Here is an 18580-nt window from a genome sequence, read left to right as displayed (position 1 = left end):
ACAAGGGCTCTGCCCACAGTCTGCCTTGAGGTTAATGGGAACAACAAACCTGGGAAGGGTTGAACGACCCTTTAAGGGTGGCACAGTGGCGCAGCGGTAGAGTTGCTGCCTTACAGCACCAGAGACCCAGGTTCAATCCTGACTACGGGTGCTGTAGGTATGGAGTTTGTCCGTCCTCCCTGTGACCACGTGGGTTTTCTCTGGGTGCTCCGGTTTCCTCCCACATTCCAAAGATTTGCAGGTTAATTAGCTTCTGTAAATTATCCCTAGCTGTGTAGGGTGATCGCTGGTCAGCATGGACTCGGTGGGCCGAAGGGCCTGTTTCCACACTGTGGCTCTGAGCTAAGCTGTTGACTCGCAAGCGCCCCAGGAGTCACGGGGGAGTGGTGCAAGCCTGCGATGTCTAATGGCTGTTCATGAGGTTGCTACAAGGATAAACAACGCTCAAGAACTCAGCCAGTTTGTGACGTCTTTTTATATAATTACACCTCTTTTCTGTGCAGTGTGACAGAGGTGCTAATCATGTCAGTTTCCTGCATAATTACTCAGATTAATTATTCAACTAATTATTCAGATCCTAAATAAATGCTAATTATCAAACACCGCACCCAGACCACTCCTCTCTTCAATGTAATTTAAAGGAGATGATTGCTAACGGTGTTACTCACAATTATAATACTTAAGCACTATCAGTTTCCTAACAAAACAAGCACTTCTACACAGGCTTGAAACCAAAGATCTTATAAATCTTTGCATGAAACTATAGACAGCTTGCCTGCTTTTGTAGTTAATTTTTAAATATATTAGTCCACAGAATGTGGACAGTCCAGACAGTGTTGAAAATTCATTACCCATCACTCACTGGCCTGAACCCAAGACTTAGTGAAGAGTTTAAGAAGGAACTGCAGATGCTGGAAAATCGAAGGTACACAAAAATGATGGAGAAGGGTTTCGGCCCGAAACGTTGCCTATTTCCGTCGCTCCATAGACACCCGCTGAGTTTCTCCAGCATTTTTGTGTACTCAGTGAAGAGTTAACTCCCCAGTGGGTCTGGAGTCACGCGAAGGCCTGGCCAGTTAAGTCATCAGATAAAAGCAAAGAACTGCAGATGCTGGTTCACGAAAAAAAAAGATACAGAGTACAGGAGGGTCGGGAGACTCAGCGGGTCAAGCAGCATCTCCAGGGAACAAGGACAGATGACGTTCCGGATCTGGACCCTTCCCAGTAAAGACGTCGGTTCTTCTCCCTCTCAGGGCTTCAGGGCCTTTAAACCACGTGGTCATGTTATGGTTACTGTTACCGGGAACATGATTTTAAAAAATTCCATATTTACACAATTAGTTAAATTCCCCGGCATCTGCGGAATTTAAATCAACGGTCTCTGGATCAATGGACAGAGTTTTCACCACTTATCCAAAAACGTCACCTCTACCCTACTGTTGACAGAGCACTTTAGTTGATTACACAAAAGCAGAGAATGGGGTAGAGTTGGCAACTGCGGTCGCCATTTTGTATGCAGCAGGTTTAAAGGACGCGTTTACATTGCACCATTTTAAAAGGTTAAATGCTTTTAAACATATAAAAGACACATGGTGGAATACTTGACTAGGTTGTAGCTTGTATTTCGTCTCATAGAAACATAGAAACATAGAAATTAGGTGCAGGAGTAGGCCATTCGGCCCTTCGAGCCTGCACCGCCATTTAATATGATCATGGCTGATCATCCAACTCAGTATCCCGTACCTGCCTTTTCTCCATACCCTCTGATCCCCTCGGCCACAAGGGCCACATCTAACTCCCTCTTAAATATAGCCAATGAACTGGCCTCAACTACCCTCTGTGGCAGAGAGTTCCAGAGATTCACCACTCTCTGTGTGAAAAAAGTTCTCCTCATCTCGGTTTTAAAGGATTTCCACCTTATCCTTAAGCTGTGACCCCTTGTCCTGGACTTCCCCAACATCGGAAACAATCTTCCTGCATCTAGCCTGTCCAACCCCTTAAGAATTTTGTATAAGAGCAGGCTTTCTCTAGTGGAAAAGTACCAATTGATAAGAGAGAGAGACAAACCCAGACTTGTCTCAGGTTGAAGGTACACAAAAAAGCTGGAGAAACTCAGCGGGTGCAGTAGCATCTATGGAGCGAAGGAAATGGGCAACGTTTCAGGCCGAAACCCTTCTACAGACTGATGTATATTGGTATCTCAGGTTGATGTATATTGAGACAATGACCGATGCCTTTGAAATATCTTGTCCTGAAAGTACCATCTGATAAGATGCCTTTGAACTGTCTGGTCCTGAAGGTGCTGTAGTTATGTATATTGGCTGCATCTTGTGACCATGACTAACATCTTTGGAATGTGACTAAGTGACACTGTGTGAATCTTTGATCATTGAAGAGGTGGCAGGGGGAAGTCAAGTGTCTGTTGCTTACTTGACTGGTGTATCCCCATTACTTCCGTTGGCTGATGATCTGTAAAGCTTGAGTTGGTTTATCTAACGATTTTGTGAGCTGTCTGTTTTTTAAGTAGTGAACTTTATCATTGGCGTATAGTCGGCAGGACCTCACTGGGACCGTCAACAGAGTGACCAGGATCAGACAGGGAGAAAACTGAGCTCTAATCGGACCCTTTGAGACCAAATTCCCGTAGAAGCTCCCGGGAACATCTGTGGTCCTTTGTCAGAGGTTGATCTGGTTCCCCGCTTAGGTCTTTAATATAGACAATGAAGGTAAGACCAATTGTGTATGTTTTTGCTACCAAGAGAATAGTCGGCAATTGGATAGAGCAAACTAAAAAGGTTTGTCGTGAATTAATACGGTTTTTGCTACTAGGAAAGTAGTTGGTAAGAATATCCCAGTTCACATCACAGCCACTAAAATACATTTAAAAGACATCACGATTCAAGTTTCATGAGATTCAAGAGAGTTTATTGTCAAGTGTCCCTGATAGGACAATGAAATTCTTGCTTTGCTTCGGCACAACAGAATATAGTAGGCATAAATAAATACAGAATAGAACTGATCAGTGTGACCATATACCAATGAATATATATATACATATACACACATAAATGAACAGATAAAGTGCAATGGGCTATTAATGATCAGAGTTTTGTTTGAGTTGAGTTTAATAGCCTGATGGCTGTGGGGAAGGGGCTATTCCTGAACCTGGATGTTGCAGATTTCAGGCTCCTGAAATCACTGGTCTAATATAGGAAGCTCAGCTACTAATCTAGATCAGAGCAAGCACTCACAAAGAACAATATTTAAATGGCTCAGTCATATTCCTCATATTCTGCTTGGGTAACTTAAAACCCAACAATATAAACATTGAGTAGAAACAAGAAACTGCAGATGCTGGTTTACGGGAAAAAAGGACACAAAGTGCTGGAGTAACTCAGCGGGTCAGGCAGCATCTCTGTAGAACCGGCCCTATGAAAGAATCTGAAGAAGGGCCCAGACCCGAAACGTCACCTACCTATGTTTTCCAGAGATGCTGCCTGACCAGGTGAGTTACTCCAGCACTTTGTGTCTACCTTTGGTAAATACCAGCATCTGCAGTTCCCTTTGACACATGGCCGATCCATGTTCTCCAGAGACGATGCCTGATCCACCGAATTACCTCAGCACGTTGTGCCTTTTTTCGTAAACTGTAGTTCCTTGTGTCTGAGGGACCAAGATGCCTGATTGTGACTGGAAAGGCAGCATTTACCGTCCATCCCTAGTTGCCCATGAATGGCATGGCCTGGTAATTTAGCTTAGTTTATGAATACAGCACGTAAACTGACCCTTTGGCCCACCAAGTCAGCACTGACCTGCGATCACACTAACAATATCCTACACACACTGGGGACAATTTACAACTTTTACCAGGCCAATTAACCTACAAACCTGTATGTCTTTGGAGTGTGGGAGGAAACCAAAGATCTCAGAGAAAACCCACGCAGTCGCGGGTACAGACAGCACCTGTAGTCAGGATCGAACCCGGGTCTCTGGCGCTGTAAGGCAGCAACTCTACCGCTGCGCCACCGTGCTGCCCGGTGGAAGCTTAGAAGGCAGTTATCAGTCAACCGTACAGAATTGCATGATGGCAGAATGCTTAAAGCGCGAAAGGTGGCCATTCAGCCCATCAAGTCTGTACAAGCTCCACACAAGAACAATATAGTTTTCCCACTCCCAACCCCCTGCTCCCCACAGCCCTGAATTTGTTTCCCTTTCCAATATGTATCGAGCTCCCTTTGAACCTTCCAATGGAACCCCCCCTCTTTCACTGGCCCCCCGCCATGCGTTCCAGACACAAACTCTCGCTGTCTAAAATGTCTTCCATCATATTATTTTTGAATAAGGCTATTCAGCCCATCTCGTCCATGCTCCATTCTTAAACTGGGCCTATTTGCCTGCTTTTAGTCCATTTCCTTTTAAACTTTCCTATCCATGTACCCGGTGAAAAAAAATGCTGGTATGCCACGCGTATCATTCCTTGCTCTTGGTGTCAATGGCAGAATGTTGACCTACAAGCCGCTTAAGCTGCTTAAATGCTTGGCCACCTAATTGAATTAATGCATTTTATTTTTCAAACAGTAATCTTTTTGTAATATATTTATCAGTGGCAGTAGGCAGTTGTGGCACCTACCTTCACATAGAGCACTGCATGCACCAATCGATTCCATTAACCCCTCGATATTAGACGCAACAATGAAGGCCATGAATCCAGCAGGTAGCGGTAAAAACTACCAGTTCAATAACTTTTGCCGATTGCCTTCATTCTGTGTCTCCGGTTTCTGGTCTCCTCCACCCCTCCACCCCCACTGTGTATTCCACAGGTTAGACAGCGTCAGGGCATAATATTCCTTCCCCAAGTGGACAGGGAGTCTGGGCAGCTTACAACCCAGAGGTAGGAACGTTAACTTTTCCAAGTTCAATTAACCCCTGCATTCTCCCTCCCCCTCCCTCCCCCAACCTAGTCATGCGACTAGTTCCACTGTTCGCATCCTTGTATCCCTTCATGACCACCCCTTCCCCAGCCAACAATGGACCATTATGGGCCCCATCCTTCCTCGGTCATCTGTTGCCGGCCCTGCTTTGTTATGGCCTTTTCCTGCTCCTGGTTCCTGCAGTCCCACATCAGTCCCTCAGAACGACTGGCACATCGGCCTTCATCAGTCAGAGCACTGAGTATAGAAGTTGGGAGGTTACACACAAAAAGCTGGAGTAACTCAGCGGGACAGGCAGCATCTCTGGAGAGAAGGAATGGGTAACGTTTCGGGCCGAGACCCTTCTTCAGACTGAAAGTCAGGGGAAAAGGAGGTGATGTTGCAGTTGTATAAGATATTCGTGAGGCTGCATTTAGAGTATTGTGTTCAGTTTTGGCGAAGATGTTGTCAACCTGGAAAGGGTGCAGAGAAAATTTAGGAGTATGTTGCCAGGACTCAAAGGCCTGTGCTATAGGGAGAGGTTGAGCAGGCTGGGACGCTATTCCTAACTTTTTTACACAATGGGCAGTGGGTGTATGGAACAAGCTACCAGAGGAGATATTTGAGGCAGGGACTAGCGCAGCGTTTAAGAAACATTTTTGCAGGTACATGGATATGCTAGGTTAAGAGGGATATGGCCCAAACGCAGGCAGTTGGGAGTGGAGTAGATGGGACATGCTGGTCAGTGTGGGCAAGTTGGGCCAAAGGGATTGTTTCCATGCTGTGTGACTCTACGACACTGAACCGCAGTAGAACGACACCCTCGATTCCATGCCACTGCCTCTGATGAATTCCTGAAAACACCTTTACATTGGCAGACTAACTGCATTTCAATCCCTCAGCAGAGTGCAGTGCTTTTATGGGGCTCTGAATTATTCACCCACTCCACCATCCCAAACCCGAAAATTGGATGTGAAACTTGACACTTTTCCTTATCCCACTGCCTGCCAGATAATGCAGCGACTCTCAGCAGGGGACTCGAAAAAAGCTAGTTTAAAAAAAATGGGACGCAGATGCTGAGAGCCACTTAATTTACAGTTCCTTTCAACTGGCAGACAGAAGCATGTAAATCCCATCAGTCAGGCCCAGGGGAGGGACAGTTGAAAGATCCAAGTGCTAACTCACCTTCTCTGCTCCCTCTTCATGCAGAGAGAGAGAGACAGAGAGAGACAAAGCAAATAAGCCAAATGTCTCGCTATATCTACGCCGCCGATTTAATTCACTCATCACACCACATATTAATTTTTGCTTGTTGCCTCTCACATCTGTGACAGGAGACTCTGCATTCAAGTCCCAGGAGATCAACAATCCAACTGCCATGCAGAAACAGCGAACTTATCTGGAGTCTGAAGAACGGTTTCGGCCCGAAACGTTGCCTATTCCCTTCGCTCCATAGATGTTGCCTCACCTGCTGAGTTTCTCCACCATTTTTGTCTACCTATCTGGAGTATTGTCAGCAGTTTTGTACCCAACCTCCCTTATCTGAGGAGGGACGTGCTGGCATTGGAGACGGTCCAGAGGGAAGGGTTACGCGGATGATCCCGGGAATGTTTGGGTTAACATGTGATGAGCGTTTGATGGCATCGGTCCTGTACTCGCTGGAGTTTACAAAGATATGTGGGGGGGGGGGGGGGGGGGGGGGGTTGGGGGGGGGGAGGGGCGAAACCTCATTGAAACTTAGCGAATAGAGAAAGGCCTGGATGGAGTGGGTGTGGAGAGGATGTTTCCACGGGTCAGAGAGTCTAGAGGCCTTAGCCAATGAATAAAAGCTGCTCGTACTCAGTGTACCCTTAGTACAAAAAAAGAAACAGGTGAGGGAGAAGGGGGGGGGGGGGGGGGGATAGGTCAGAAGGCGGTGAATATTTTATAATTTACAGATTGAAGTCCGGGTGTTGGGCAACTGTGGAGGCCAATTTCATTAAGAGTAGTTTTTTTTAGGAAAGCAGAGATTTGACATTTTCTTATGAGGGTCTTGAAAGAAGGTTATGGAGAGAAGGCAGGAGTGAATCTTTATGGGGTGTGAGAAGTCATTAGGCATTTTTAAAGCAGAGATTGACAGATTCGTAAGGGTGTCAAAGGTTATGGGGAGATGGCAGGAGAATGGGGTTGAGAAGGAAAGATAGATCAGCCATGATTGAATGGTGGAGTAGACTCGATGGGCCAACAGAATCAAAGATTTGTCCCATCCCGGAAGTATTTTCATTTCCCTGTTCTCGTTCAGCACGACATACAGAAGATTAAATGCACGCACCACCAGACTCAGGAGAAGTTTCTTCCCCTCTGTTATCAGGCTTCAGAATTGTCCTTCCATAACCTAGGGTCTATTTGATTCACCTCGACCCCATTGTGGACATTGGACTTTGTCTATGGAACTGGTGTGCCCTTTGGCCCACCAAGTCCGCACCGACCAGCGATATCACATATTAACACTATCCTAAAATTTACACACCAAGCCAAATAGCCTGCAGACCTGCACGGCTTTGAAGTGTGGGAGGAAACCGAAGATCTCGGAGAAAACCCACGCAGGTCACGGGGAGAACGTTCAAACTCCACACAAGCATCCGCAAGTCAGGGTCGAACCCGTGACCCGGGTCTCTGGCGCTGTACGGCAGCAAATCTTTCGCTGCGCCACCGTGCTGCCCATTGGTTCGAGAAAAATAATTGCCTCATCTCTGTTTTCGAACAACAACCTCCTCATTCCAATTTCGTTCACAAGGCAAAACGACCTGTCCACACTCACCTAACAAGACCCCTCAGGGTTTAATTACGTTACCTCTCACTCTTCTAAACCACGGTGGATATAAACTACCATGTCCAATTTTACCTCATGAGACAACCCCATCCATTTGTGGTCTTTCAGCAAACAGACAATAGACAGTAGGCCATTCGGCCCTTCGAGCCAGCACCGCCATTCAATGTGATCATGGCTGATCATCCCCAATCAGTACCCCGTTCCTGCCTTCTCCCCATATCCCCTGACTCCGTTATTTTTAAGAGCCCTATCTAGCTCTCTCTTGAGAGCATCCAGAGAACCTGCCTCCACCGCCCTCTGAGACAGAGAATTCCACAGCTCCCAGTGTATTAAAATTCTTCCTTACATAATAAAATGTGTACTCTACACAGTAGTCAGATGTAGTCTCACCAATTCTCTATTTTAATGAAGCAAAATTTCCCCCCTTTTTATTCAATTTCCCTTGAGGTACATGATATAATTCTGCTAGCTTCTATTAGCTAGCCAGAAGATTGGCTGTCTAATAGAAACCAGAGTGCAGACATAGACACCCTTAATTAGCTTCCCTAATTACTTGCTGAAGCTGTATTCCAGTCTTGTGTGAATTGTGCACATTCACACGCAGATCCGTCAGCATCTGGACAGAATGCCAAAATGAACAACATGAACATTTCCCCTCATTATACTCCGTTTACCAATTCTTTGCCCACTCACTGATCATATTCTCACTGAGCAGCCTCCTTAACAAGAGGATTTCAGTATCGGAGTAAAGAGGTTCTTCTGCAGTTGTATAGGGCTCTGGTGAGACCACATCTGGAGTATTGTGTACAGTTTTGGTCTCCTAATTTGAGGAAGGACATCCTTGTGATTGAGGCAGTGCAGTGTAGGTTCACAAGATTGATCCCTGGGATGGCGGGACTGTCATATGAGGAAAGATTGAAAAGACTAGGCTTGTATTCACTGGAGTTTAGAAGGATGAGGGGATATCTTATAGAAACATATAAAATTATAAAAGGACTGGACAAGCTAGATGCAGGAAAAATGTTCCCAATGTTGGGCGAGTCCAGAACCAGGGGCCACAGTCTTAGAATAAAGGGGAAGCCATTTAAGACTGAGGTGAGAAAAAACCTTTTCACCCAGTGAGTTGTGAATTTGTGGAATTCCCTGCCACAGAGGGCAGTGGAAGCCAAGTCACTGGATGGATTTAAGAGAGAGTTAGATAGAGCTCTAGGGGCTAGTGGAATCAAGGGATCTGGGGAGAAGGCAGGCACGGGTTATTGATTAGGGACGATCAGCCATGATCACAATGAATGGCAGTGCTGGCTCGAAGGGCCGAATGGCCTCCTCCTGCACCCATTTTCTATGTTATGTCTTCTTCACCACTGACTTTCCCCCCGATCTTTGTAGCAACAGCAAATGGAGTTAAAGGCATGGCTGCAAATTTAGCATCAATGCATTTAGGGTCATCGTCCAAGTCATTCATTTAACTGCAGAAAGATGGAGCCTTATCTCTGATCTATGTGGCGTCTCATCTTGTTAGTAAAAGGATGTCTACATCTGCTCCCTGGTTTCCATTAGCCAGCCCATCTTCTGTCCATGCCCATATGTTATCTCCTCCTCCCTGAATTTTCATCTTCTATGGCAACCTTATGGAAATCTAAATATAGAGCATCCTCTTTATTCACAGCACATGTTATTTCTTCAAAGAACTCCAATATATTCGTGAAAAATGATTTCCCTTCCACAAACCCATGTTGATATCCTAGGTACTCTTACGTAATGCCTTTAATATTTTCCCTTTGACATTTGCTAAGCCAACCGGCCATAATTTCCTGCTTTCCATCTCCCTCCCTTTAAGGAGTTATATTAGCATTCCTGAATCTAAGGAATTTTGGAAAAATGAAACCAATGCATCTGCTACCACGCCCGCCACCTCTTCTAAACCTCTCAGATGAAGTCCATTGTGACCTGCAGACTTGTCTATCATGCATTGTATATCCGCTGACTAGTTAGCACACAACAAAAGCTTTTCACTGCAGCTCGGTACACATGACAATAATAATAATAATAACAATCTTATTTATATAGCACATTTTTAGTCAACTTGCATTGACCCCAAAGTGCTTCACATAATTACATTACATTTACACACAGGCAAAGGTGGGTGAAGTGTCTTGCCCCAAGGACACAACGACAGTATGCACTCCAAGCGGGATTCAAACCGGCTACCTTCCGGTCGCCAGCCGAACACTTAGCCCATTGCGCCATCTGTCGTCCCCCAATAAACTAAACTGAACTGAGCTGGCCACAGCTCCAACTAAGTGGCACTTCCCAAATATCTTGAATTTCTCAATCCCAAATCCCAATTTGCCGATATTTGTGGGGTATATCCTCAATAGAGATGATTGAGGCAAAATATCTGTTCATTCATCTGCCATCTCCTTATTTTGCATTATTAACTCCTCAGGCTGGCTTGGATTCGGATCAATGCTAATCTGGTAAACTCTGTTCTCCATTAATTAACTAAAGCTTTATCATGTACTCTACTTTTTTCCATCCTTGTTCAATTTGTAGTAATTTGTTGGTGTTTTGTATACTCAGCGCAATCTTCTGACCTGCCACTGGTCTTTGTGCATTTAATATGCTGACAAATTTCCCAGGAAAATAATCTCTAGTGCATTGTTCGTCTCCTAGTACACCATGGCTGGGAGTTGTGGAGTTGCTACTCACTGCACCGCTGCTCATGTAATTTGAAGGTGAAATAACAGAAGATGTTTCTGCTAATGTAACAGTGTTTACTTTAAGTACAAATTTGACCTTTTGGAAGATTATTCAAAGCTTTCTCACTTGCTATCTTAGATAGGTCATGTTTCTTTCTAACACCAACTTCCTATTTTCTCCAAACCACCAACAGCTCCTCTCTCTCAGTGTATTTATCTTGATGCCGCCACTGCCTGATAAAATCATGCCAGAGACCAGAGTTTGATCCTGGCTATGGGTGTTGTCTATAAGGAGTTTATACGTTCTCCCCGTGACCACTTGGGTTTTCTCCGGGTGCTCCGGTTTCCTCCCACACTCCAAAGACATACAGGTTTGTTGGTTAATTGGCTTCGGTAAAAATTGTAAATTATCCATAGTGTGTTGGATAGTATTAGTGTACGGGGATCACAGGTCGGCGTGGACTCGGTGGGCCGAAGGGCCTGTTTACACACTTTCTCGAAACTAAACTAAACTCTAAAACATTGGCAAATGGGGGGGGGGGGGGGGGGGGGCAACAACAGAATCCCCACGTTGAGCAGTTACGAGCCATCTGATTGGCATGGGGGAAAGATGGATAACCAATGGGGGAGTGTGGAGATGGTGGCCATGTGATGACACCACCAAGGGCTTGGCCAGAGTTGGCACCAGAGCAATGGCAGGTCAGTGAAGCGTTAAAGGCCGTCCCTGCCAGTATAATTCAAGCCCAATAGTTAACAGCCTCAGAACTGAAGTAAAAGTCTCCCACTGTAAAATACATCTCTTGTAGAGATGCAACATGGACACAAAAAGCGGGGCGGGCAGCATCTCTGGAGAGAAGGAATGGGTGACGTTTCAGGCCGAGACCCTGCTTCAGACTTCAGACTTTTATAGAGGTGCCTTCTTTTCATGTTACACATACAGTTGATTCTTACTGACCTTCTGAGAAGCCCGGGATGATATTTGATCCAAATACTATTGAACCTCTCCACTTAACAAATCTCCTCAACCAGATTCCACCCCAAGAATGTCCTCCCCTTGGTTATCTTACCTTTATGTGCCTCATGAAATCCACGTGGTCACGTGCCGAATGTTAATATATCACAAGGTGAACTTTCACGATGCATAAGCCCTTTCAGCAAGCGTGAAACGAGGAACTACGTGGTACAAATGTAACAGCCTCTGGCATCCAAAACACTGCAGCCTTGTAATTTTGAGGGAGTTTGCATTTCAATGAACATTGGCAGCAGATACCGACCTCATCTCTCTCTCTCTCTCTCTTTCTCTCTCTCTGTCACACATACATGGATACATACAGCTGGGAGGTCTTATTGGCTGAGGCCAGAGAAGACAATGAAAGGCTTCCTATCTCTCGAGTGTAGGTCAGTCGGGAAGCCAATCAAATTCCTCTTGAAAGTCCTCCCCTCCAACACACTCTGCCAACCCCCAGAGTGGATGTTGAACCTTTCGGAATCACTGGTTCGCTCTCAGCAGAAAGATAAAAGAAAACAAGTTTTCTGAGCACCACACTTTGGGAAGGGTGCCCGTTTCTGAGAGGAGATTGCCGACATCTACAACTGGCTCTTCAGTTTTGTTTATTTTAGTTTAGTTTAGAGATACAGCGCGGAAACAGCGAGTCCGGGCTGACCAGCGATCACCTTGTACACTGGCACTATCCTACTCACTAGGGTTTTATTTTACCGAAGCCAATTGACCTATAAACCCGTACGTCTTTGGAGCGTGGGAAGAAACTGGAGCTCCCGGATAAAACCCACGCGGTCACGGGGAGAACGTACAAACTCCACACAGACAGTACCCGTAGTCAGGATCTCTGGCAGGCATCTGTAAGGCAGCAGCTCTACCGCTGCGCCATCGTGCCGCCCAAGGAGGTAACACGAGGAGAAGGCTGGACTGTCCTTCCCCAAGCAGAATAGGTTTACGAGAAGGTTACTGAAGAGGTTCAAAATTGTGGTGGGGAGGTCGATGGTTTAACAGGGTACATGAGGTGAGATTGGTTGCACTGGCAGAAGGGTTGGGCATCAGAGAGAACACATTGACATTAAGTAGCAAAAGAACTGAAGGTTAGGTGAAGAACAATACTCCCATGCCTGAAATATCTCCCTAGGCCTCCTACATTCCTTCCTCTGGCTTCACAATTTGTAACTCTTCATCCTGCCTGTCTCACACCTTCTGCTCTTGTCTCTGGCCTTTGTTCCAACTATCCGCCTATCAAAAACCCATCCCCCCCTCACCTGTGTCCACCTGTTACCTGCCACGTTTTGGCTCAACAAACAGCCTGAAGAAGGTTCCTGACTCGAAACGTCACCTATCCATTTCCTCCAGAGATGCTGCCTGACCCACTGAGTTACTCCAGCACTTGGTGTTCTTTTGTGTAAGCCAGCATCTGCAGTTCCTTGTTTCTACATATTTTTTTTTTTAAAACAGCTTTGATTAAGTACACAAAGAAACCCTGATGGAGAAAGAACAGGAAAGAGGTTTCAAAGAGCTGACAGTGACACAATGAATCTAATGGTCTCATTCTAAACCATCAACCAATGGTCACAGCGGGCCGCTGACTGAAAAATTACTTGAGAAGGCAGGGAAATAAGGTCATCCCCACTCTGGACCCTGGACCAGAGATTGATTTAGCAACAAACAATCTGTTGGTGGAAGAACACAAAATGCTGGAGTAACTCAGCGGGTCAGGCAGCATCTCTGGAGAAAAGGAATAGGTGACGTTTCGGGTCAAGACCCTTCTTCAGACTGTGAGTCAGGGGTAAGTGGAACAAAAGATTTAGACGGTGATATAGAGAGATAAAGAATTTGTTATTCATTTGATATTTGATATTCTTTTCTTCTCTATCTATGTCACCGTCTATATTTCTCATTTCCCTTCCCCCTGACTCTCAGACTGAAGGGTCTCGACCTGAAATGTCATCTATTCCTTCTCTTCAAAGATGCTGGCTGACCCGCTGAGTTACTCCAGCTTTTTGTGTCTATCTTCGGTTTAAACTAGCATCTGTAGTTCCTTCCTATGCAATCTGTTGCGGGGAACTCAGCGAGTCAGGCAGCATTTGTGGGGGGGGGGGGGGGGGGGTTAGCAGTAAGGCGCGGTTGATGTTTTGGGCCGATTCCTGTACTATGAAGCCTCTGGCAAAAGTGTGTGTGAGTAAGTTTCTTGCACGGCGCCACAGTTTGTAATTAAGCCACATGGAGCAAGGAATCTCACGTTTGATCCAAGAATGAGATGAATAATTCGGGGCTGCAGATTCCTGCAGCACGTTACATACAGGGAAGGGAACCAAAATAAAGCAGCCAGCATTCCTGCTCCTCATCCCAGGTCCGTGCCCGCTCTTACAGTCAGTTCAACAACCAGGGCAACTTGCAGTATTCACACAGCCAGAGTGTCTATCCCTGTGTTGCCTAATGCAATGTGAATGCCTGGAGTCACAGCAAGCAAATGACTGTACAGTCAACAACACCAGAAGATAGGCACAAAAAGCCGGAGTGACTCAGCGGGTCAGTTTGCTCAGAAAACAGCCTCAGAAAGAATGGAGGAAATCACAGCAACCTATGAAAGAAATCACAGCAACTTTTCCCGATCGCAGCGGGATTTCATTTTTGTAGCGAGTGGATGAATTCTGTGTTCCAATTCAATCTCAACAACGCCGTCGCTGGGAGACACAAGGGATTGCAGATGCTCCAATCTGTAGCACAAAGAGTAGAGCGGCTGGCGGGTCAGGCAGCATCTGTGGAGGGAATAGACAGTCGGCACTTCAGGCTGAAACTCTGCATCTACACTAAAGTGTAGAGAGGGTGGTGAATCTGTGGAATTCATTGCCACAGAGGGCTGTGGAGGCCAAGTCAATGGATATTTTTTTATGGCAGAGATAGATAGTTTGTTGATTAGTATGGGTGTCATGGGATTATGGGGATCAGGCAGGAGAATGGGGTTAGGAAGGAAATATAGATCAGCCATGATTGAATGGCAGAGTAGACTTGATGGACTGAATGGCTGAATTCTGCTCCTATCACTTATCCATTCCCTTCCACAGTTGCTGCCGAACCTGCTGAGTTCTTCCAGCTCAATGGTTCAATAGTTCTTTATTGTCACGTACTGTATGCACTCGGCAGTGAAATTCTTTGTGCGTAGCTCACACATGCACGAGTCGCCGTATTTTGGTGGGATGTACAAAAGTCCAAAGTCCACGTACTGGAGCGGCTCTTGATCTAGTTAAAGCCCCAGGACGCTGCAGGGCCGCCCGCATCCATCGCCCCCCCCCGACCAGTTCGGCCTGCAGAATGCTTGCTCTCTTGAATGGATCCAACAGTGCTATTCTGACAAAGTGGAAGGGGTTGTTGGAGGTTACCAGAGATGCTTCCTGACCTGCTGAGTTACTCCAGCGCCTTGTGTCTTGGTTCTACAATCCAACAAGGCAGTTGTGTTCCTGCCTTCTGCAGACGGGGATACTGTTGCCGAACACACTGCTGGTATTTATTGTTGCACAGGACATTGGCCAGTCATCAGCTGCATTCCCACTGCACAAGAACTAAAGATGTTATAATGAGGAATACAAGGAAGCCTGATGAAGGTCGTACAGATGTTGCAATTCTGCTTCAAAGTGGGCCTCCAGACCCACGTACTGACGTCTGGTCAAGTTCTGAGAATGGTTATTGTGGTCTTTTTTTTCTGCCGATTTCCTGGTGAGAGTCAGCTGCTCTGTGAGTATGAACCCTGTCTCTGAAGAAGGGTCTCGACCCGAAACGTCACTTATTCCTTTTCTCCAGAGATGCTGCCTGTCCCGCTGAGTTACTCCAGCTTTTTGTGTCTAGCTTCCTGCCTCAAGCACGTTCACAAGTTCGAGGAGTAGAATTAGGCCATTCGGCCCATCGAGTCTACTCCCCCATTCAATCATGGCTGATCTCTGCCTCCTAATCCCATTTTCCTGCCTTCTCCCCATAACCCTGGACACCCGTTCTAATCAAGAATTTGTCTATCTCTGCCTTAAAAATGTCCACTGACTTGGCCTCCACAGCCCTCTGTGGCAATGAGTTCCACAGATTAACTACCCTCTGACTAAAGAAGTTCCTCCTCACCTGCTTTCTGTAACCAGCTCAAGTTACAAAGGGAGACCTGAGGGAGGTGATGCAGGCATCAGCAGGCACAGTTTGGGATTGCGGGAACTGAGAGTAATTGTGTGCGGGGAATGTGCGAGGGACATTGCAGAATCTGCTGCTTCTGATTAATGCCCAGTAGATATGAATGGAGGAGGCTCAGAATTTCATTTTTTCGAGACACAGCGTGGAAACTGGTCCATCAGCCCACCGACTACTAATACACTAGTTCTATCCTACACACTAGGGACAATTTAAGTAAGTAAGTAAGTCAGTAGGTTTATTGGCCAAGTATTCACATACAAGGAATTTACCTTGGTGCTCCGCCCACAAGAGGACAATTAACCTACAAACCTGCACGTTTATGGAATGTGGGAGGAAACCGGAGATCCCAGTCGCTGGGAGAACGTACAAACTCCGTACAGACAGCACCCGTAGTCAGGATCGAACCCGGGTCTCTGACGCTGTTAGGCAGCGACTCTACCGCTGTGCCACACTTAACTCCGACACTTTGTGTCTTTTTCTTACTATTTACGAGACCTTGCTATGTGCAGATTGCTGTGTTCCAACACTGTACCAGGCCTCACAGAGGCGGTTCAGTGCCGGTGAGAAGCACCACACAACCAGGGCTTTCTTTCCCATTTGTCTGAGTTCCGAGATGCTGGAGTGGAGGAGGGAGCGAGTCAATGGTCGGGGTTAACAAGGGGCTGCCGTTTCTTGTCTCTCCTTCTCTTCTGGAAATATTTCAATTTCAATAAGGCCTTTCACACACTTTTGTTGCCAAAAATAGAGACCATCTGGGAACCAAGAAACAAACGTCATGTTGTGAATCACTGTATGTCGTGTGATTGCTTGACCAAGATACCCAGAGGGGAAATCTAGGTTAAAACATCTCCAGCAGGATTGCATTCTTTCAGTGGAGTGGGCTGTAAAAAGCCATTCCAGTTCAGGCCATTTCCTTTATTGCATCTCTGCTTACTGGTGCAAACATTTTTGTCTTGCGTTGGTGCAGTCTTAAGGGCCTGTCTCACTTGGGCGACCTAATTGGCAAGTATAGAAAAGTTTTAAAAAATGACATGTTGAAGACCTCCTTCGACCATGTAAAGACTAGCTACGACTAACTTCGGGAAAATTGGACACCGAATAGTGGAGAGTGAAGCCGACCTCCTTCGATCTTCGACCTCTCTTCGACTATGATGAAGACCATCTACGGCTACCTTCGACTACCTACGAGTAACATGGCGACCTACTACGACTAAGCCTACGAAGAAGTATCGATTTTTTCCATGGCAACTTTTTTTACTTGCAGGCATTTTTTAACATATTGAAAAAATGCCGCAACCTAGCTGAGACCTACAGTGCGCGGAGACCACTCTCGAGCATGAAGTAGAGTTACGAAGACCTCCTACGACCTCGTGACGACCAAGCTGCGAATATGAGTCGAGGGCAAACTCGCCTGAACTCACCAATTGCGACAGGCCCTTTATGCTTATTCCTATCACTGCAACGTTCTGCTCCATCTATTATCCCTGTGACTTATCTCTCTTCAATTATCACTGGCCCTTTTCCCAGTGATCTCTCCACCCCTATCCGATTTTCTTTGTGGTCAGCAGCCAGGTTGCCAGTTCTCGTTGGACAAGTTCCCAGAGGTGTCACCTTACACCTTGATCCGTTCAATCCAATGAAGCAGTCCTCTCCCCTTTTAGAACACAAACAGCTGGAGTAACTCAGCGAGTCAGGCAGCATCTCTGGAGGACATGGATAAGCAACATTTTGGGTCGGGACCCTTCTTCAGACTGAAACGTCACCTGTCCATGTCCTCCAGAGATGCTGCCTAGCCCGCTGAGTTACTCCAGCACTCTGTGTTCTGTGCAAGGTTCCAGCATCTACAGTTCCTTTTGTCTCTCCGTTATATTTATAACTAATAAACTAAAGAGTTAAAGGAAATGATAATACGCAGCATTTTTTTTCAATGACCTTGCAGCTTTTCTCCCAGCATTGTGATAACAGTGTTATGCAGTAACATAATTTGTGGACTGTCTTGTCCAATATTAGGCCTGGGCTCAGTTCCCAACAATGGTGTTGATAGTGCTCTGACCCCACTTCCTCCTCATCCTGTTTCCTTATCTATATTTGTTTTCAGCTTCAGCTATTACCATACCCCACCATTAATGTGCCTCTAAACTCTCAATCTTCTGCTCAGGCAATGCCTCACAGGCTGCAATCATCCTCAAGGTGAAAAGAAAAATCCCTCCACAGATCCCCTCTAAACCTCCTAAAGCTGGGGTCCCTAGTAATAGACATCTCTGGCTATGGAGAAACTTGTGCTGCTATCTATGCCTCTTTCTCTCAGCTCCTCCCCAACCTCCTCTGTTCCAAAGCAAAACAAACCCAGCCTATCCTATCTCTTCTTGACTGGAATGGTCCATGTTAGTCAATATCCTGGTGAAGATGAACACAAAATGCTGGAGTAACTCAGCGGGACAGGCAGCATCTCTGGAGAGAAGGAATGGGTGGCGTTTTGGGTCGAGACCCTTCTTCATACATCCTGATGAATCTCCTCTGTACTATTTCAAGTCCTTCCTATGATGTGGCAACCAGACTCGTAGGCACTACTCCAGCTGTGGCCCAGCCAATGTTTCATACATTGATCCACGACATGCTCGTGTGTTCTCTGCTCATTGGCCACATTGCATTCTTGTTCCATGATGTTGTTTGAGTGATCAATTTGTGGAATTCATTGGCACACAAGGCTGTGGAGGCCAAGTCAATGGATAAGGCAGAGATAGATAGATTCTTGATTAGTACGGGTGTCAGGGGTTATGGGGAGAAGGGAGGAGAATGGGGTTGAACGGGAGAGATAGATCAGCCATGATTGAATGGCGGAGTAGACGTGATGGGCCGAATGGCCTAATTCTGCTCCTATGACCTTATGATCAGCATTGGTAAAATCCCACAGCATTAACAGGCTTGTGTGAGAATCTCCTCCACCATCCATCCGGAGGGAGGGAAGATTCACCCAGGCCGC

At 46.1% G+C, this 18580-nt stretch overlaps 1 protein-coding gene across 2 annotated transcripts in view; it reads right to left on the bottom strand.

Moving 5' to 3' along the window:
* The window catches only part of coro2ba (coronin, actin binding protein, 2Ba), a 130187-nt gene that overhangs the window by 56287 nt on the left and 55320 nt on the right, over positions 1 to 18580 (bottom strand). Inside the window, exon 1 of one of the 2 annotated variants that reach the window (XM_055661446.1) lies at positions 11489 to 11739. The exons of the other annotated variant lie outside the window; for it this stretch is intronic. Coding sequence (XP_055517421.1) covers positions 11489 to 11503 — 15 coding nt within the window. The 5' untranslated portion in view covers positions 11504 to 11739. Of the gene's footprint in view, positions 1 to 11488; positions 11740 to 18580 lie in introns of those variants that run through there. 2 annotated transcript variants of the gene reach the window in all.

This window comes from Leucoraja erinacea, chromosome 33, assembly GCF_028641065.1.
Source record: "Leucoraja erinacea ecotype New England chromosome 33, Leri_hhj_1, whole genome shotgun sequence".
In the NCBI taxonomy this organism is placed as follows: Eukaryota; Metazoa; Chordata; class Chondrichthyes; order Rajiformes; family Rajidae; genus Leucoraja; species Leucoraja erinaceus.
This window is presented reverse-complemented; position numbering and strand designations above follow the sequence as displayed.